Raw genomic sequence first — 21,679 nt, 5'->3', positions numbered from 1 at the left:
GGGTGTTGTCGCTGCTACAAACTCCCGCTAGTGAAGGACTAGATCTCGACGTCAACTGTTGGGATAATGGAGCCAAAACAGATGACCCATGTCCTAAAAGGATTTTCAAACACTACTACCAATTCCTACAAGGGGTAGGATATTTTGTTTTCCTATAAAGATTGAAATATTTGACCTCTTATAAATAAAACTCTTTTATTAAGGTTTCATTTGTACAAAGTCCAAATAAGAGAGACTTGAGTAGTTGTAGACATTGTATGAAAAAAGAGTTTGTATGTCGTTGGTTTAGTGAGGGTATTTCCAATTGTGTAATCCTAGGTAACCATTGTTAACGTACTTAGAAGCACTACTAGAATTTTGGGTTTTTGTGACGTCCATGAATAGTAAAATACTGTTGAAAATTATTAAAAAACGTCACGAAAGGTAAAAAACTCATTTTTGGAAGGAAAAAATGGAGATTTCCGGATTTTTGACCTTTCGTGACATTTTTTAACCGTGACGAAATGGTCGTCAAAAAGTTGATTTTTTGTGACGTTTAAAAAACGTCACGAAAGATTGAGGCGCGTTTTTTTGCAGGAAAAGATGTAGTGTTCCGAATTTTTTACTTTTTGTGATTAAAAAAATAAAAAATTGTGTTGATATTTCTATCTTTTTTTTATATATATAAAGTTAATATTTCCATCTAAAAAAATCCAAAAAATAAAAAATACGAAGTCCAAGTTATTTCCTTCCCTCCCAAAACTTCCCAAATGAATTTCCCTCCCACTCCAAACAATCAAACCCTTGTCTTCTCCTCTCTCTTTTGGGTCGTAGTTTCTCTTCTCCTCTACACTGTATCTCCTCTCTCTTGGTAGCGTGCGACAACGAGCAACGACGAACCCAAGAGCATTCGTTTGTGCGGTGAACTTCAACGGGCGTTTTACTGAGCGATTGTTTGAGCGGTGATTCTTCTGTGCTTCGTCCTTCACATTTTTCCTTTGGCAAACGCTGAACATTTTCTGGTGAGTTCGATTAGGTGCATAACCCACTTCTTTCTTTTTCTCAAATTTATAGCTTTCTTTCAACTTCGGGTTCAATTGGCCTAGCCCTCTCTGTTATCTTGTGCTCTTTCGTTCTAAATTCAAGTTTGAAGGTTTGTCAGGTGAGGTATTTGGGGGCTTCTAGCCTTGTACGTTGCCCTTTTAATGCCCTAATTTAGAGTGTTGTTAGTGAATTTTTTCTTGTTTTGTTTGAGATTTTTTTTTTTAATTTTGGTATGTCAGCATATCAGATTCCTAGTTTATCTCTCCAAGTTTTGGTTACTAATACTCTATTTATACATCGTTACTACTATTAATTTCATTTGTCTTTTGTCTAAGGAAGTTGATTGTCGGATTGTTGTTCATTTCAAGTATTCAATTACTGGTATTCTTAGTGTCAATGGAGTATTTCTAGGTTAGTTTGATAGTGATGAACTTTCTAATCAATCAAAAGTCTTTATATGTTTTATGAGTTTAAAGGATGTTTTTGACCATTGAAGTGAAAGGATAGGACTTAGGAGTTAGTTTAAAGTTCGCAGCTTACAATTTGTATTTGAAATTATATGCAATGCCTTTGATGTCAGATGATATGGAAATTATATTCCAAAAGGCACTTGATCTTCAGAGAAGTGGTGTTGTAAGCAAATTTCACTATCACTATTATTATTATGAATCATAAAGTTAGTCTTCAATTGTGCCAATTTAGATCTTGAACTTAAAAAATTTTAAATATATTATTAAACTTTGTATTAGGATTCTATGATGTCCTTGCTGTTGAAATTGCCCTAATTTAAGCTATTACAAAAGCTGTTAGAAGACGGTCCCTCAATGAGTAATTAAAAGAGAAATGCCTTAAATGGGCAAACTGTACAACTGTACATATTTACCTCTCTGACTCCACCTTCTTGAATAATATTAATGCTGACCCCAAGTCATTTTTCTTCCAAGATGTTTGGAATGATTCAAATGCTAATTGCATATCATGGAACGTGTATCATCCATTGTCATCTCGAGAACAAACTTCCTTTTTATTCTTCATTTGGTTGTGCAAGAGAAGTTCTAAGGTTAGTTTGGTCTCCTTTCTAGATGATTTTTGTTTCTTAAGTAGACTTCTATTAACTTTTTGTTTGCTGCTCTATTTTCTATCATCTTTCAATTATCACATTTACTTTATGTCCAGTTTATTTTCCTTTTGTTTTTTTTTTTTGAGTGTTTTTTTATACATGACTTCTTATTGAGATTAACTTCAATTCAATAGCTTAGACATATACAATGATTGTTTTTCATTGTGGTAGTCATTCTTATTCTTTACAAAAGCCTATTTCTCTTATTGAATAGATTTATTTCTTATACTTTTGAATACATTACTATTTGGAGGTTCACCAATGTTCAAAGACTTCAAGAGAAGGTTACGTAGCGACTTGAAGAAGATTATGGAAAGTCGAATCCTTGCTTCTGAAACTAGACTAGGAGGGAAAGCAAAGGTGATAATTGTTATATGGCCATTATTTTGATCTGATTGTGAGATTATATGTTTTTTTTAACTTAACCCAAATCAGAAATTACTGAAAAGTGATTCCCATGTAGTTGTATTTTTTTTTTCCTGATTTTGTTACATCCAATCTGGAATTTGTTATAGTTTACAAGAATGGTTCAATGGAGAGTTTGTTAGTTTAGCCCAATTGGTTACTATGGTATGGTTTGTTAAATTTTAAACCATTTTTTGTGGACAAGTGTCCTACATAATCTTGGTAGAGTAAATTGTCTTATTCTAAATTTACGCCTTACTCATGCCCAAACAAAGCCCGATCTGTGATACCCACACCTTTTTGTCATCAAATCTACAAGTCTCAACACTTTCGCCATCGTTTCAGCAAGGTTTAGTGGGTAATGACCCTTTGAACACCATTTTAGATTCAACTTTAGTAGCCAAAACTGAGTTGTAACATGTTGATTTTACCTTGTTGCCTAGGTTTCAATCCGACTCAAGAAGTTAGGAGCGTTTAGTATGAATGACATGTTTTAATCTATGTTTTTTATCTCTTAATGCGCGTTGGATATTGTTGCTAGATGTTTCTTTATGAATGTTGGATGTTCTGGATGGATATGATTGATTCTAGTTGTTTATAATTGTTTGATTATGCTCTGTTATGACTACAGTCACTGTAAAGCATTATATTTTTCTCGTCAAGTATATATGCATTACAGTTTGAATGAAAATAAATAGTTATTGTTTTGTCTAAATGTTTTCTTTTTGGCAATACAAATTAGCAAAATGATGATATTCAGGTGACTCAATCAAAGATGATCAATGAAGCACAGTGGCAATGACTAAACAAATGGCTATTTATAACTAACTTCTTTAATGTTAAGAACTTTTCTGTTATGCTTGCTAATTGTTGGAACTATTTGCTTGTTTATGGTTGTGATATTTGATGATTTGATCTCCAAATAGCTAACGATTTGAACTAATTTTTTGTGTATAAGTGTAAATGTTGGGCTTTAGCTAGATTTTTCTCGAGACCTTGTTTGTTAAAAATCTCGAATCAAAACTTATATTTATGTGTAATATTTTTCATTAAACTTAATTATAATTGAGTTTTTGTAGTTGTGGAGTTTGCATTATATCGAGTTCCAGTTCTTCCATCTGGAGTCTTTTCCTTTGACCTTGGTTTTTCGTATTTTGCATAATGGTCACCAGTGGAAAGTCCTAAGTTCCAAAGAAGGTTAAGTGACTAGGTCTTTTCTTGTTGTTATTTTTGCTTTCTTGACTTCAGGAATTTCTCTTCTGCTTAGGTAGAAATTGGTATCATTACAAAATAACAACTTCTTATTAATTAGTATGACCAAAGTTCGTTAATCTATATATTTTTTCATGCTTATATTTGACTGCTTCCATGTTGAGTTCCTCTTGTGGAATTCAAATTTTACCATTTTAACTCTATGGTAAATAGTGTGTCTATTATAATATTGAATAATTATATGTTGAGTTTCTATTGTGGTTTTCGACTGAACTGAAATGTTCTTCCGTAATGGTTAAATTACAATCCGAGAAGTTAATTTCTTATTTTAGTTCTTTTCTTGATCCTCAACAAGAGCTTATGATCTTACAGCTCTCAAGTATCAGGGACCCTGCAATCATTTAAACTTCTCGATATGATATGATTATGGTGTTATCGACCTATTTTTCGATCTTCAAATTCATTATGATAATGTTCTTTTTGCAGCTAAAGAACTATCACGATGATTATAGTTTTATTTGCAGAACAAGCAGATCCAAGGGATCATTGCCATTACTTCAATATCAAGTTGCAATATATGAATGCAATGAATTATACAGTTTTAGTCTTCTACTAAATGAACATTTTTTTATAATTATATTTGACTATCGTTTCATTGTCCATGTCCATTTTGTTTGAATTGTAGATTAGATAAATTTGTGAATGAATGATTTTGATTGACACGCTTAAGTATTGTGTTTTAGAATGATTACATCTTGTTTCCCATTATGTTAAGATGAAGAATTAAGTTCAAATTAGTAATCATTAGCATTTGGTTTGAATGTTTGTTTCCAGAGTTAACTTATTTCTCTTAAGTCCATGTTCTAGATTTCTTGTGGAGTTTGGAGAATATTAAATAACAAAAAATCAATGGAAGCAAATGATGGATTTAGAGCAATATGAAAGCTTCATACCTCCAATTCAATTGGTTGGTCTTTAGTTCAAGTGGAAAGGTCTCTTGTATTTATTTTTTTAAACAATTTTTTTGCATATCTTTGTAAGTTACATATTGAAGCTCCTTGTTTTAAGAAAGGTCCTACTGATGATGGTTTTGCTTATGTGGTTGTTGGTGGTTTATTGGCTTCCATAGGAAATGTGTATTTTCAACTACCTTTATCTTTATATTCAATTGTCATGTGCAACGATTCTACATCATCCTGTGACATCAATAGATGTAAAGATATTTTATTAGCCAATGTTATTCACTTGTTATTGATATACAAAATTTATCAATATAAATGAGATAAGACTAATTGATTTTTCTTTTCCTTGAGTGAGAACGATTTTGTCCTTCCATTTCTAAAGCTTCCTTGTTGTTGTTGTTTCTGCTTGTAATATACCATAACCTTGAGTTTGTGAAGCTGAGAAGAAAATGTCTTTCCCTTTTGCTAATAGTACACTTGATAGCTAGGACAATAATCTATATTTATAAAGAAGGTGGTAATTTCTAGCATAAGTCATGCCGAAATTTTATTTTTAGTTTTTTTTTTTATTTGTGTTTGATGAATGAGTATTGAATCCTCTTAGTGAATTAGATATATTTGTATGTTTAGTTTTATTTTAGAGAGATGAATGGTATATCATTTATTTTAGGTAATTAGTAATTGCATGTTTTTTAATGACAGACATTCCATTAAGGAAGCTATGCACATTCCATGAGGGAAGCTATGAAAAATATAAAAACGAACATTTCATTAGGGAAGCTATGAAGCTACGAACATTCTAGGTGGTTCTAATACATGAAAAATAGTTTATATTGAAATGCATTTTTTCTCTAGCCTACTGATTATTTCCAAGTATCTTGAGTCCTAAAATTCTTGAAGGCCTACTATGATATTCTATGTAAAAAGCATAGCAGTCGAAATAGTGTCTTTCACATAATTTAATTACGCTGGACAGAAACAAGCTACGAAGGTAGTCTTCTTAGTGTTTGACTCGAATGTTTGTTTCAAGAGCTATGTCTATTTCAAGAGCTAACTTATTTCTCTTGAATTCATGTTCTAGATTTTTTGTGGAGTATGGAAAAAATTAAACAACAAAAAAGCAATAGAAGCAAGTGATGGATTTAGAGCAATGGAAGCTTCATATCTCTAGTTTAATTGGTTGGTATTTTAGTTCAAATTGAAATATTTCAGAGTCTTGTATTTATTTTTTCAAACAATTTATGTTTATCTTTGTAAGTTAGATATGATTTATGGAGAGATGGGAAGACTAGTATGTGCTATATACAGTACTAAGATTTGAATATATCGATTTCATTTTTATTACTTAGATACAGTTTTTTTTTTGTAAATGTTAGATTGTTTCTGAATGTAGTTTGTGGAGGGAGGGGTGGTCCACGTATTATGTATAGAAGGTGTTAATTATATAGAAGTTTATATATAGAATTGTGGATTGTTGTTGAATGTAGTTTGTGGAGGGACCGAGGGTCTCATACGTATTATAGTTAGTTTTTGAGTTATTATAAAATTTGTACATTCCATGACGCGCAAATAGGGACGTACAAACGATGACGCACAAACTGTGACTCTTTTTTATCGTCACAAAATGAAATCATTAGTGACGTTTGTAAACCGTCACAAAAATATACTTTCGTGAAGTTTAAACACCATCATGAAAGGATGTCACATGACCTCTCCTCCCCTGTTCAAGGTTTTTCCATGACCTTGTATCACCGTCACGAAATCATTTTTCATGACGTTTTATGAACGTCGTGGAAGTCCATGTCTTTCATGACGATAATTAACCGTCACGTGTGCTAATTTTTATGACGTTTTTTAAACATCTCGTATACCTTTCGTGATGGGCATATACGTGATGGAGTTAAAAACGTCATGAAAGATTTTTGTGACGTTAAAAACCTCATGATAAACTGAATTTCTACTAGTGAAGCAAGATAGTAATATCTTGAATGAGATCTCTATTGTAATATTCGCAACTATAGTTGAATCCGTTTTTTTGCAGAAGATTGGACGTAGTCCCAAGATAGGGGTGAACCAGTATAATAACTGTTGTGTTAAGCTTTTCAATCCCTATCTCTTATTCCTTTGTTATTGTTACTTATCTGCTGTTAGCCTGTGGAAGGGGAAAATCAAATAGTTCCTGTTCGAAGAACTTACAGGAGGATCGATTGATTTATATTATTTTTTCCCAACATCAACCACTGTTGCAAATGGTGTCTTGTTGCTGCTTGAGAATGCGTTGGTGCAAGGTTTCTATCGTAGGGTCGTCGCCAACACTTGTTCTCACCAAAGGAAAGAGGAAGAAGGTGGCGACTAGTTTTAGTGAGAGAGAAAGAGAGAGATTCGGGTTTGTGAGGGAGATAAAGGGAGGGAGGGGTATGTGGATTTTGAGGGGGAAAGAAATTAGGGTTTCTTAAATTTGGAGTATAAATCATATATTAGGAGGTTGACAAAAATTTTATTATTTCCTCTTTCTGTAAATTGTTTATTTGTTTTTTAAGTATAGGTAATTTTACAATTTTCACATGGCTCATATCTCTATTTTGACAAATCTTACTTCACTCCTTCACCGTAAGAAGCACTGTACTCCTTACTCTAACTCTGACGTGTCCCATAATAAGAAAACAATGTTGCCTATTGTTTTTTTTTTAATTATTTTATTAAATCTCATAATCTCATCAAAATTTATTTTAGTATTTTTTTTTAATTTCTCCATTTTTGCTCTCTCCCTACAACTTCTCATCTACTTTTTCTCTTTCTTCGTCTCCATTATTTTCTCAACTTGATGCAGTAGTGATATTTGGTCATCTCAAGCTATAGTTTAGGGAAACAAGAAAAAAATTGTAGCAACTATAATACAATGTCCCAAAGCTTCTTCAGTTACATATCCCTTTGCAAAAATTGCTACGAACAATTTTTTATCCTGTAAACTTGATCAAGTTGAAGAAAAAGAAATGTAGATGAAGAAAGAGGAAAAAAAAAGTTACACTACTGCTTCGAGTTGAGAAAAAAAATGGAGAACAAAAGAGAGAAAGAAGGAGGTGAGAAGTTACAGGGAAGAAGAAAACAATGGGAAGAATCGTCCTACCAATTTTTTAAAATAAAATTAAAAGAGATTTTGGTGAGATTTTGATGATATTATGGGTTTCAATAAAATAAGAGTCGGTTGCAATAATGGCAAAAATATTAGGTAAAATAATAAAATTAGCATCTATATTCGAATTTTTCAAATATAACAAATTTTTTAAAAAACATGGAGGCCTGTTGCGCCTCTGCTTAATAGCTAGAGGATAAGTGCAAGTGCACACTGTCACAAGTAATAATCTGGAAATATTCCAAGTTCGTCTCCACAGGGACTAGTTTTCTTTTAAAATTGATTTTGTAAATTGTTGGAATGAGCAATCGAGTTCGTGATAAAAATTGGTGAGATTGGTTGAATTACGAAAATCACACGAAAATAATATAATTTAAAAGGCCAACCCCCTACTACTGTTTCGTTCTAAAATGATGAATTACACCTACCAAATGTGTCCGTAATTACACTCAATTTATGCAAACTGGTTCAACTCCTATTCCATACTGCTTTTGGTTTGTTTAGAAGCTTAGGCTAGTGTTTACATATGTCTATACAACTCTAGAATTCTAAATAAATCAAGTGACAACTTACGTTTAACGGGTAAGAGATCATATGTCTAGGATCTTGTTTTAGTTCTTATTTCTAAGTAACTTCCCGTTTTACCTTGATGAGATCCGTTTGACTCTAACCTTTTCAGAATTAAATTCAAACTAATGTGATTTAAATAAGTGGCCAACAAGAAAACCAACTGGATAAATTAAATCAATCAAGATAAGCAAAAGATAGCGTAATACGTCATGCTCACTGATAGATGTAATTTAAATAGATGAACTAAACTCGTAGGAGGGTTCAAGAAACAATTTACCTACTCATGGAATTGAAAGAAATTAAAACACAAGTGAAGATAACAAAATAAAGCATTTTAATTAGAATTGGAAAGAAAGTACAAAATGGAACAAATTGAATTGCAATAAAATAAAATAAACAAGAGTAATTGTAGAAAAATAATTGAAAATAAAACTTAAATAAAAACTACAAAACTAAAGTGGAAAGGAAAACAAATGCATGGAAAATTAGATGTGTAAAAGTGATGCTTGGAGGCTCTTTTTATAGGCTATGGAAGTAACAAGGATTTGAGAAATTCAAGGGAAGTTGGCAACCACTAGTTGTTGTAGAGATATTAGGAACTAATAACAAATCTTGGACCAATTACTTGGTCAAAATTTGTTATTCCCGTTTTGATAATTTAGGCATCGAATGTGGCTGAAGCATTGTGAAGTTGAAACTTTCAAAGTAACTTGACTGCTCATTCTCTAGTAAGTTAGAAATTCTAGTCCTGCAATGTGTCTGACGCATTTTGATCATCAATCTTCACTTTTCCTTAAAAAATAAGCATATTTACACAAATTAGCCTTCATTTAGCTATAATTGAATTCCAAAGTCCCTAATCACAAATTATGCACATTTTCCCTAAATTATATGCTTGAACATACATTTTTCATCATAATTAACTCCCAACTAAGCATACAAACCTAACACTTTTAGCCTTTAATCAAGGCTTATCAAGGCCCAACTTGGAAAATCTCAAATTTACCCTAGCCCAAAAACACGGAGGCCCGGTAGCCCAGTCTTATGGGATGTTGAATTCAATTTCCCTCAGATTTCCACTAATATATACCTCTGATATAATACTGATATCCCTCTGATATAATACTGATATCCCTCTGATATACAACTAATATACCATTGATAAAACTATGATATCTACTGATATAATTTCTTAAATAATGATACGATTTAACATTTATTGATTTTATATTGATATAGCACTAATATATGTCTAATATATATTTGATATATCATTGATATATCACCTGATATACAATTGATTTACTTCTGATATAACTATGTATCTATTGATATAACTCATGATATGATTATATGATTTACCACTTATCTTAACTTGATATGCCTCATATACCGCTAATATAACTATGATGTTTACTGATATAACTTCTTACATAATTATATAATTTATCATTTATTGATTTACTATTCATATATACTTGATATACATCTGATATACCACTGATATACATCTGATATACCACTGATATATAACTGATATACCATTGAAGTGGTCGATCTCTAGCGTTGCTCAAAGAAACGGGGTATTAGTTCGATAAGCTAAATTGGGACTTTCTCTGTAGAGTTTTGTATCAAAAAGGCTTCTCAGACAAATGGATTTCTTGGATCATTGGATGCACTTCCACTGTATCATATTCCATTCTTTTGAATGGCAAACCGAGAGGAAATATTTCAGCCAAGCGCGACATCAGGCAAGGAGACCCACTTTCCCCTTTTCTCTTTGTCTTAGCTATGGATTATCCAAGTCGTATTTTGGAAGAACCCTACACAAAGGGTCTTATTGAAGGTTTTCTTATTCAACATAAGAATTTCCATCTCTCCCACCTTTTATTTGCCGATGATATATTACTGTTCTCTACTGCCGATGAGACCAAACTCCAGAATCTTTATTTACTACTAAAGTCTTTTGAACTAACTTCTGGCCTCAACATCAATATCCAAAAGTCCTCATTTTCCGGTATCAATATACCAGTTGAATATCTCCCCTATCTAGCTAGAAGATTACCCAATTATTTCTCTTCCGATTAATTATTTGGGATGCCACTGTGAGGTAATCCAAAGGCTTCATCTTTTTGGGATCCGATAATCGAGCGAGTTCACAGGAAATTTGAACGTTGGAAATATTCTTACATATCAAAAGGTGGTCACCTAACTTTCATTCAATCGGTTCTAAGCAGTTGCCAACTTATTACCTATCGATCTTCAAAGCCCCCACTTAAGTTACTAAAGCACTTGAGAAGCTTATGAGGGACTTCCTTTGGGAAGGTACCAGCGATAAAGGAGGATCTCATCTTATTAGATGGAACATTGTCACTCTCCCCGAGTCACAAGGCGGTCTTGGCATTACAAGTATTAGCATCACAAACAAGGCTCTGCTTACAAAGTGGTTATGGCGTTTCTTCAATGAAAATAACAACCTATGGGTTTCTTTGATTTCAGCTAAATATGTACAACATCTTCCAGTGATACTTCCCACCACTTGCAAATTCAGTAGCTCAAAAGCTCCTTGGTCCCGTATTATAAAAATGACGGACATTTTTCACAGAACGACTACATGGGAAGTTGGCAATGATAGAGATTTGTATTTCTGGTATCATAATTGGATCGGCAACGGGCCCCTGTACCCAGCTAAACCCAGATTTTATGCTCTCTCTGACAAAAAAACTCTCTCTGTTTCTAAAGCTTGGCAATTTGGTTGTTGGAATTTCCTCCCTCACCGTCCTATGCTTGATAGGGAGCTGAAAATTTGGGCCATTTTTACATCTTCTTTCAAACAGCCCTTTGATTCTAAAGGCCCTGATAAAATCATTTGGAGAGCTATTTCCAATGGAACATTTTCTGTACAGGATATGAAATCCCTCCTATCATAACCATCACAAACTGATCAATCAGTTTTCTTTGACAACTTTTGGAGTCTCTTCATTCCGAAAAAATGCAAATTATTTCTTTGGTGCCTTCTCCACAGAGGTCTGAAAAACAGCAGATAAGATACAAGCTCGGTTTCCATCAATGGTAAGCTTTCCAAATCGGTGTGTTCTATGCTATCAAAATGGTGAATCCTTAGATCACTTATTTCTTCATTGTCCATTCACTACTGCTGTTTGGCTGCACATCCTAAATATTTTTCAGATACAAATTACTTTCCCCAGAACTATTGACAAATTTATTACCGAGCTTTTGTCAAAACCTCTCAAAAGCCAGCGCGATATCCTTTGGAGTAACGCCATTGGATCTCTTATGTGGAACCTATGGTTGGAACGTAACAACTGCATTTTTTCGAAGATTATTAGATCTAAGGCTTCGCTTTGGGAGAACATCAATATAAATATCTCATCTTGGTTCTCCAAATCAAATCATTCTTGTAATTATTCTATAGCTACCATTTCCTCTAATTGGACAGCCTTTTTTTAGGCTCCTCCTTTTTGTATGTATGTTTCTCACATACCTCTTAATGAAATGGTACCACTTTCTCGAAAAAAAAGATATATTATTGATATAACTATGATATCTATTGATTTAACTTGGGAAATTGGGGTTTTTGACCCCACCAATAGTTCAAATTGGATAAATGAACACCTTTTAAACAAACCTAATTTTTGACCCCAACTTCCCTTAATTTTAACCTCTCCCCAAGCCAATTTACCATAGTACCCTCATGTTTAAAAATGAAGGGAACTCCCTCCAAGTAAAACCCTAAACCCCATCTCGGACGTTTGCTTTGTCCTAAATCCCTAAACCCCATCCCGAATTGAACGTTATCTCGGACGTTGGACGAGTCATCCATCCCGGACCTTACGCTTCCAAGACTTTCTCTTCCATTGTTTTGCACTACGAAGTCATCGATCGCAAGGTTAGTGGTCAGGTAGATTATAACAAAATTTTTAAAAACATTTGTTGTTCTGATATCATTATCGGCGCTATCTGAAGCAGCCATGTAGATCTAGGGTCATTTTCATGTTGTGCTTGCACGACTGAGAAATTTGGGGAAAAAATCAATCTCGGATTCAATCTCGTATTCAATCCCGGATGAATTTGGTTCGGGATAGAGTTCGGGATTGAATCCGGGATCGAATCCGGGATCGAGATGACGTTTTGAATTCCATCTCGGATGTTTGTCCCGGATCGATATCAATCCCGGATGAGGCTGGAATTCCTTTCATCCCGAAGGCGAAATGGTCCGGGATAAGGTCCGGGATGGAAGACAGAATTCTGCTTCATAGTCTCCTTCTTCTGACTCTCCCAACGGGTCATATGATTCATCACTTTCATCTTGATTATCATTCCATAATCCCGGCACATTCCAATCACATACCCTGTCATCTCCTAGGTTACATAGAACAACATCTGATTCCAATGGTGTTAAACCCGCTATATCATGACCTAAATGCCCGTAATACGGGTGTGGTTGTTGGGAAGAAGAGGGGTTCGATGATGAGGAAGGAAATGAATGTATCGAATGTGTGGGTCTCTATAATGGGGGAATACAAGCTGTGGGCATACAACTCGAGGATACGTTTTGGCCTACATGATATGGGAAAGAAGGCATGTACGTTTCATTCTCATGTGTCTGCTTTGGCGTAGTAGATAGGTATATAAGCAATTCAGATAAATCCTCACCAATTAAAAAAAAATTCAGGTCATCGTCATCAGTTATCTCCATTACACAAACTTTAGTTTTAAAATGATATATGCGTCTAATTATAATATCGAATTGAAGGGGGTTTATATTACTCAATCTATACACGTGACCTAGAAATTCTCTGTATGTGGTTGTACTATCCACTGTCAATCCTCTCGTGCGACCACCAACGTAATCTTTTTCACTATCATTCCATTCTCCACCAAATGTTATGAAAACACGAGGCATCCTGCAAATAGATAAAATCAAGTGAGATAAGAATATCGTCCAAAAAAAGTGGTAAAAAAATAACAAAATACATGTCATCCCGGACCGTCTCGGACCAGTCTTGGTCCGAGACATATCCCGGACCACAGTGCTTCGAGATTGGTCCGGGATGTATCCCGGTTCACTCCCGAACCATCTTTCGATCCGGGATTGAACCTGGATTTGTCCGGGATTGAACATTCAATGCCAGATCTCGAAGCTTCAATCTCGGAACAATACTTGTTTGGGATACTGACTGCATTTTTTTTCTTTTTTCAAGAAGCCAAGTGAAAATGTATGAATGGAAAATATTTCAAATCATTTCAGAAATTTTAATGTTAACGTACCTCTAACTCTTCAAATGTGAAAATGTAGGACAACGATTTTAGATAGTGTGGGGACAATGATCAAACACATGGCAATGTTTCTTTCTCGGATTTTAAAAAACGTGATATGTGAGGAGTTTGGATGGTGTGAAAATTTTGGACTATTTTAAATTCAAAACATAAGTAAAATATGAGGTTAAAAGTTTGGTGAAATGGTTGGGTGGAAGTTAATGGGGAAGTTAATGCATCATAAATAAGGGTATATTCGTCTTTTCACTAAAGGTGGGTTCAAAATTAAGTAGAGGTGGAGTCAAAAATTAGGTTTTTTTAAAACGGGTTCATTTATCCAATTTGAACTATCGGTGGGTAAAAAACCTCAATTTCCCATATAACTTCTTATATGACTATATGATTTATGATTGATTTTACCACTAATATATATCTCTAATATATATTTGATATATCTTTGATTTACCATTGATATACCTTAACTATGATATCTACTTATGTAAATATGATATATGTGTGTTGATATATACTTGTGATATAATTCATGATGCACCATTGATCTACCACTCATATATCACTGATATTACCAATGATTTCAAATATATTATATTTGATATGTGTTTTGATATACTACTAATCTATCTACTAATTTTTTCAATGGCGTGGTACTGAGTTTTTTTTTTATATATATATATACTATGTAAAGCATTTTGAATTTAATCATATGTTAGCCAATTTATTAATAATTTGTTGATATCATAGTGATTTACCGTTGATTTAGTACATATATAGCTATGATATATGTCTGATATATAGTTGTATATACAACGATTTCATTTTCTTTGTTTGTACCATTGTTTTCATTGAAAAAAAAAAGATGTGGATATATTAGCATTATATCAACACACAAATATCACAGTTATATTAGTATATATAATAGTTATATTATCAGTAGTAAATCAGAATTATATGAAGTATATATCAGATATATATTAGTAGTAAATCAAATATATATCAAATTTCTAAATTTAATATCGTAAAAACAAAAGAAATAGGAATAAAAAAATCAGAGAAATAGATCAATTGTCAATGGCGTTCCAACTCCATTATATGCGCCATAAAATCCAATTTCATCTCCAATTCAAAGTTGATGATCATCTCATTCTCCAATTCCTCACTCAAATCAGTCTCCCCGTCGGGTCCTCCCTGTTCATCGCCCACCATTCTCCTCTTCCAAAAACTTTATCAAATTCTCCGCGGTCTGCCGCTACTCATCCAAGCTCATCTTCAACACCATCAATCCCCCCACTATCGACTGATTATCCACTATTTCCTCTTCCCTCACGAGCTGCCGCCTCCTCTGTTTAATAATCTCCCTCCTCCAATTCCCCTTCCTCGTCCTCATCGCTATCGATTTTCATCGATGGAAGACGCGCTGCAGTTTTCCAAGTTGAACTTCTCTTCAACGCTTGCAAACATGATGCACGTCCTTGTGGACTCCGCTTGGAATTTCAGGGTCACCGACTTCGATCCGTCGTTACCCTTTGACTGGTACCGGACTTTGGGAGGGTTCTTGCCGTCGAAGGCTTCACCCACCATGGATCCCTCGTACGAGATCTGAAAAAGGGGTAAAGTCATAATAATAAAAAATTACAAAATCAGAATTCTAATATTTTGCTATATTTTGAAAATTTTAAAAGTTGGTGACATATTTTGAAATAAAATAAAATAGTTTTACTGTCCAAATACAATTACTCATAAAATAATTTAAAAGTAAAAAACAATAGTCTTTTTATTATGTCATCAGAATGCTCTCTACCGGTAAGAGGGAAATTTTCCTAAAAATAATATTCAACCTAACTTATTATTAAGGATCAAATTACACCATCTTATTATTAAGAGTAATAATGAACCTACTGGTGTTTCGCTGTAGAGATCTGAACTTTGAGCTCCAAAAGGCTCTTCAAAAATAATCCACTCATGATTAATCATAGCCATGAAAAACTGTAATGTTTCTTCCCCTAAATTCCAAAGCTCTTCCAATTATGATAAAGTTTCTTTTCCACTTTTGGAATCTTATTAATTAAGGAAAAATTATGCATTCTTTTTGTTTTGTTTTGTTTTTCACGGGAAGCTCTCATTTAATATGTAACTGCCTTCTATATTTAAAATCAACTTCCTGAACCACACATCTGCAGAAAATTAATTTGTTCATTTCTAAGAACTGCACCCACAAATAGAGTTTCTAAAGAACAACAAAAAAAGGAGGCCACAATTCATAATCCCAATGAAAAACAACTGTCAATCCAAGTCACTAAACAGCCTCAATCATGTTATATTTAAAAAGAATCTTATTGCATGATATATATGTTATTTACTCCATGCAAATCAGTCTAAGCACCGCTCAATTCAAAAAATTTAATTTTGATCGGCGACCGTGTACAACATCCAATCATTTATTCATATTCATAACAGTTTTGCGCCCGCATTCGAGCACCCCACGAGGACCGATCCCTCCGGAGATCAGCGGACCGCCGTTGGAGCTCAATAATCTGCCACTGCCACACGCTTTTGTCTCCCTCAAAGCTCCTTCCACGCGGGAAACTCTCCAGCCCCATCACGGAGTCGTCGTACTCTCGTCTCAGAACCGGGTCTGAGAGCGTCTTGTAAGCAGCATTGAGCCGAACAAAAATCCTGGTGAACTGCTCCTTCATGGAGGGGTCACCGCAAACGTCGGGATGATACTGCAAGGCCATGGCCCTATAAGCCCTCTTTATCTCCTCACTACTCGCGCCGCTCCCGCCGCTCACCGAAAGCAACTTGTAGTAGTCATCGGTGGCCGCCGCAGGGAACGCCACTGCAGGGGGTGGCGGCAGCGGCCTCGTTTGGCGGCTGCCCTTCATCCCTAGAGGAATAGAGCAAAATGGGGCAGTGTTACTTGGAGAAACAAACATTGGGGTTTAGGGTTTTTTAGGGTTTGGGGAATAATTGGAATGATGGGATTCAAATGATGGAGAAATGGGTGTTTATAGGGAAGAAAAAAGGAATCTTTGGTTGAAGTTCGCGGAAGGCTCGTGGAGGGTTTAGAGCATGGAGACAAAGGGAGTTGCGGTGTGGTTTGTTTGGAATTGAAAAATATGGTGGGCTGTGGAAAACGACGGCTGATTCCAGGGATTGTTTACGCGTTTTTTGACTGCATGGTTACCGTCGACAAACTCTATGTTATATTTGCAAAGGGAAAGACCGTAACTTTGTCTTGTTCTTCTTGTTTATGTATTTAGCTGCACGTCATGGGGTTCTAGAAGTTTCGTGTTGTTTGTGACTTGAGATGATCTGTAATGTTTTGGTTTCTTCTACTTCAAGAAATGCCATGTGTCTTTGTGCAGTAAAGTCTGTGTTCAAATTGACTTTGACATACGAGAATTTATATTTCTAGCTAATATTTGTGCTATTGGTTGGATGTTTTTTTTAGTACAATAAAGGATCGCGGATTCAAACTTTTGATGAAGGTAAGTAATATATTCACCGGATGAAATATTATCGTTGGGATTAATTTCAAAACACATGGTTTAAGATAATTAATAAACTATAACTGTGGACGTAAGTACACCATAGTTAAGGTGTTGATGTTGATTTATGCATAGGTAAGCATTACGTAGATGCAACGTATGTCTTTGTTTTTGAGCTCTTGTTGCCCGCACAAAGAAATCTAACATCGTAGTACTTTGTCAAATGCACTCCAATGTTAAAGTTAGAACTCAAATTGGGAGCTAACGGGTGGAGCAAAAAGAGTAATAGGATATTATCTCAAGGATGAGAGTCTACTAGAGAGTGTGTGTCGAATCCTCACAGGAAATTGTGTAGGGAAAGACGGTTTACCTTGATTAGGTTTCTCTTTTCCTTATATATAGATAGTGAGCTTAAGAGCAGGGGCAGAGATAGGGGACGACGAGGTGTCGCGTCTAGGTGCGACGGAGCCCACTGACAACCTCTCTCCTACTCTTGTATGGCGAATGGGGGCATGGCAATGCTCTGGATGATCTTTTGAGTGTATCACTATTTGGGTACGAAGTGTTAGTATCATGTCCGTTGGCTGTCCTCGAGAAGTCCAGGTGTGCTCAGGTTTAGACCCAATATGCTCGGATCATAATCTTTTTCCTTGACCTGGCCTATGTGGTTGGATAAGCTCAAGGCGCGACACGCGCCTTGATTTTACCCGATAACATAAGGTGTATGCAACATTTGTTAAAATTATAATATTTGAAATTTCACTCTGCAAATTGTAATACTATATCTTGAAAATTATACATACATATATTAAATAGACTAAACAACAACAAAGATATTCCGAACTTTACTATTTGTTTAAAAAAATATCTCTATCTTTTCTAAAGTTCAACTTTTCATAAACATATATTCCATCATTGTTTCTATCCATAAGTTTCTTTTTTACTTCCACGTCATCAATTTCTCCAAATCGTCACCTAATCGAAAAGCTTAAACTGATGGATTGGTAAATTTAATTGATACAGGGATATCTCAATAATTAGATACCTCTAATTGTTTGAAAGTAATATTTTTATTTGTCCAACTAAAAGTCATTTTCATTTTATTATTTATTGATATATAGCCAAGTTTTTCTTTTGAACAAAAATACTCGAAATGAACTTCACAAATATGTGACGTTGAATAATTATTAATTATTAAAACAAGTAAATCATTATCAACCAGGCCCAGTTTAACTAACTTCATTCAAAGTCCAACTACTCTCAAAATTCCAATAGACGCCATGACGCATGCTAAGGTAAGTCGCATTGTAGCAACAAGCGTAGTTAACTATATGTCTTAGATCTTACGCGTTCTTCTATACTTCTTGTTGAGATACTCATAAATGAATTAAATTTATCCAACCTATCATATTAAGTTTTTGGATTGAGTGGTGGTTTATTCATTCTTAACATGATACTAAAGCGGAGAGTCCGGTATTCGAATCCAATATTTATATGAAAGCAAAACTATAAATTTGGTGTCATACCCTATCTATCCTTTTTACTTCCTCGCTCCAAAGAATTTAAGATGTTATTACATTTTCAAATTTAGTATTTCAATATACTTCTTAGGTTGACCTTTTTCATTATCCATAATCACTTAAAATTATTAATAACACAAGTAGAGACTACTACATATTTTATTGATCGCATAAAACACCAAATAGAGTCGAATAAATGAGAAATTCATAAATAAAGTAAAAATTTTAAAGCAATATTGCATTTAATTTCATCTTTCGCGGCGCATCGCTCCACATAATAGAACCAATAAAACGTCCCATGCCAACCAAAATATGCCTTTTTGAATATTTATTTTGCTTTAAAATAAAGTAAAAAAAGATTTTAGAAGATCTTTCCCCAAGAACAAGAAGAAACTACTTTGCAAATGAATATATAAAAAATATAAATAATGTATAAGGGAAACACTAATACCCGATCGTTAATTCGAGCATAATTCAATAAATAAGACATTAGTTATACATTTTCTTAGTACAACAATCACCCACTTCATATAGACCGTGTTGTACTAAAATAATTTTAGTAATATACCTTATTACTTGAACAATGTCGAGATTGCAACGCTCCTCTATTATTTTATATTACAAATTCATTGGAATTTCTTGATATCCCCAAGTGAAAAAATATGTAAATGAACAAATACCACTTACAAATGAGAAGAATCTCACGACTATATGCAAATATGATACAATATGGTTAAGAAAATGCTTCAAATAAACTGATATGGTACTGTACCTTATAAGTTATAAGGTGCATTCTCATTTTTATAGATCAGTTACTACCTTTTTCTTTCTATGATCGAGAACAAAGCAAGTTGAGACGACTATCAATTTAAGAATTATTTGAATGACGGAAAAATAAAACGTTATTTTAATGTAAAATGTAAGGAATAAAAATGGGACATTTCTTAGAACTTTATTTTCGAAGAGATGACATTTCTAAAACTTAGTCAATAGTGTAGCGAACTGCACGTATAAAATAATGTTAAAAACATTAGTTCACAATAAAATAAAATTAAAAATTCCTATGGCGACCAGCTGCGGCAGTTCTATTTTTACTGATAAAACCAAAGGCTCCACAATGAATGAATAGAAATAGAAATATAAAGCCGGCAAACAGAAATCACACGCATGTTTGGAAGGCTCGACAGAATCATCATTTTCATAATATTATTAATAATAAATTTTAGATCAATTTTATTGAGTGAAATGATTGCTATTTTAAATATATGAATTTTTTTATATATAATTTTTTAGAAATATTAATCGACATCGGATAAGCGGCACGTAAATGTCATGCAAGTGCCCAAACGCACTTATTATGGTTGCAAATAGAGTAATGTATGTAATCAAATTTGGATGAAGCCTCACACATCCTCGTTATCTATATTCATGGAATTTCATCTCAAAACTAATTGACAATGGGAGGAGTAGTCCATATCTATTATAAACCATTTTTAGGTCTCTTTTCTTTCTAATGTGGGATCCTTGAAAAGTAGTTCCACGTGTGCCTCGCAGCTTCTCCCAACAATTATTACGGAGGACCTAAATAAACTGTCGTGACATGGGAGATGGTTGGCTTATAAAACTCAATAAAACACAAATTTTACCAATTTTTTCTTTGTTCTCGTCTATTTGGAATTTGCTTTTGGTGATTATCTGCATAATTAAACAAGTTTTGTGAAGCCCTAATCTGTTAATTAGTCGGTGTTATTTGAAAAGTTGTTCGTGGAGCTAAGGTCGTTGGAAAAGTTATGTGAGAAGTCAAAGTTTCATTTTTTTATATATTTTAGGCTAAATGTAAAGATTCTTCACTATTTTAAAATTCCAAATTTTGTTTTTAAGTGTATCAATTCATTTCAATCAAGTTAGTTAATTAAAAATAAGAAATAATAAGAAAATAAACTGCTTTAGGAAAGTATATATGATGTGGCACAAGGTCGATTTCTTGATCCAATGAAAGTTTCTTGGTAATGAACAAACAAGTGATAAATCAATTATTCCAAATTTTTATCAATGGCCTCGGAGACTACCAGAGATCAAATCACGTTGCAGGCTTTTTCTTCACTCCAAGTACACTCCTACAACCCTATCTCCCATGAGCGAGCTAGCTTGTCACGCTCGAAAAATAGATGTTTACAAATCTGGCATGAGGACCACCTATGGTTAATGATATCGTGACCAAAGATACTCTTATCTTTTTTTTTTCTCTTTCCACATTTTACTAAAAAAATAAAAGAATAAACTATTGTAGTATCATGTATTCATAAATTTATAAGCATTATATAATTTTACCCAGGTTACATAGTGAAACACATCTCACAAGTTTTTGTGAGAATATTATTTTTGGTTTTTTTTCTTTTTCTATTTTGGAAATCATATCATTTCTCCTCGCTTGCAAAGATTTTTTTTTTCTCATCCATGAGTATGAGCCAGCTTGCATGCTGAAAGAGGTAGTTTCAATGTTTTACTTTATTTTGTTTAAAACTAACATGTTTTAGCTTGTTTAAGTGCCCAATTGAGATTATGTTCATGCATTATGATTAATCATAGTCTATTTATGCACAAATTAAGTTTTTTAACATCATTTAAAGTGGAAAATTAACAAAAACAAAAACCGAACTTTTTGTGTATGTGGACTCAGGGAGGTGTCAGGCACCTAACTTCCATTTTGCCCTTAATAAAATGTAAGTTCTCAAGTGTTTTGACAAGTTTTCAGCCTCCATATGTGTCAAGCAAGTGTAGGAGAGTATGTTTGAACAAGATGTTGGGTCAGTCAAGCGGATTGGAAGCTTAAAGTGGAGAGCGTTTTTCTACCCAACCAAATGTGGCTGCCTATAAATTCAAGCTTTCACTCCTTCATTTGCATCAAGCTTCATTCTGTCCTTGATCACTTTACAAGCTTCTTA

General features: G+C 33.9%; 1 protein-coding gene and 1 long non-coding RNA gene across 4 annotated transcripts; one reads left to right on the top strand and one right to left on the bottom strand.

The window, feature by feature from the left end:
* The first annotated feature begins 715 nt into the window (after positions 1-715).
* Positions 716-7,383, top strand: LOC148211710 (uncharacterized). Of its 3 annotated transcripts, none has more exons than XR_015790550.1 (4): positions 716-1,001; positions 1,968-2,083; positions 2,397-2,503; positions 5,804-7,383. It is a non-coding gene; the product is annotated as an uncharacterized LOC148211710 (long non-coding RNA). The 3 variants fall into 3 exon arrangements; XR_015790549.1 differs by having other exon boundaries at positions 5,425-7,383; XR_015790548.1 differs by lacking the exon at positions 5,804-7,383 and having other exon boundaries at positions 2,397-2,765.
* An 8,778-nt stretch (positions 7,384-16,161) lies between these two features.
* LOC111012184 (uncharacterized) lies at positions 16,162-16,608 on the bottom strand. Its single transcript, XM_022286237.1, has one exon. The coding sequence runs from the start codon at positions 16,606-16,608 to the stop codon at positions 16,162-16,164; it is 447 nt and encodes a 148-aa protein (XP_022141929.1).
* Positions 16,609-21,679: the final 5,071 nt, after the last annotated feature.

This window comes from Momordica charantia (assembly GCF_013281855.1).
Source record: "Momordica charantia cultivar OHB3-1 chromosome 4 unlocalized genomic scaffold, Mcharantia_2.0 BLBB01000004.1, whole genome shotgun sequence".
Lineage (NCBI taxonomy): Eukaryota > Viridiplantae > Streptophyta > Magnoliopsida > Cucurbitales > Cucurbitaceae > Momordica > Momordica charantia.
This window is presented reverse-complemented; position numbering and strand designations above follow the sequence as displayed.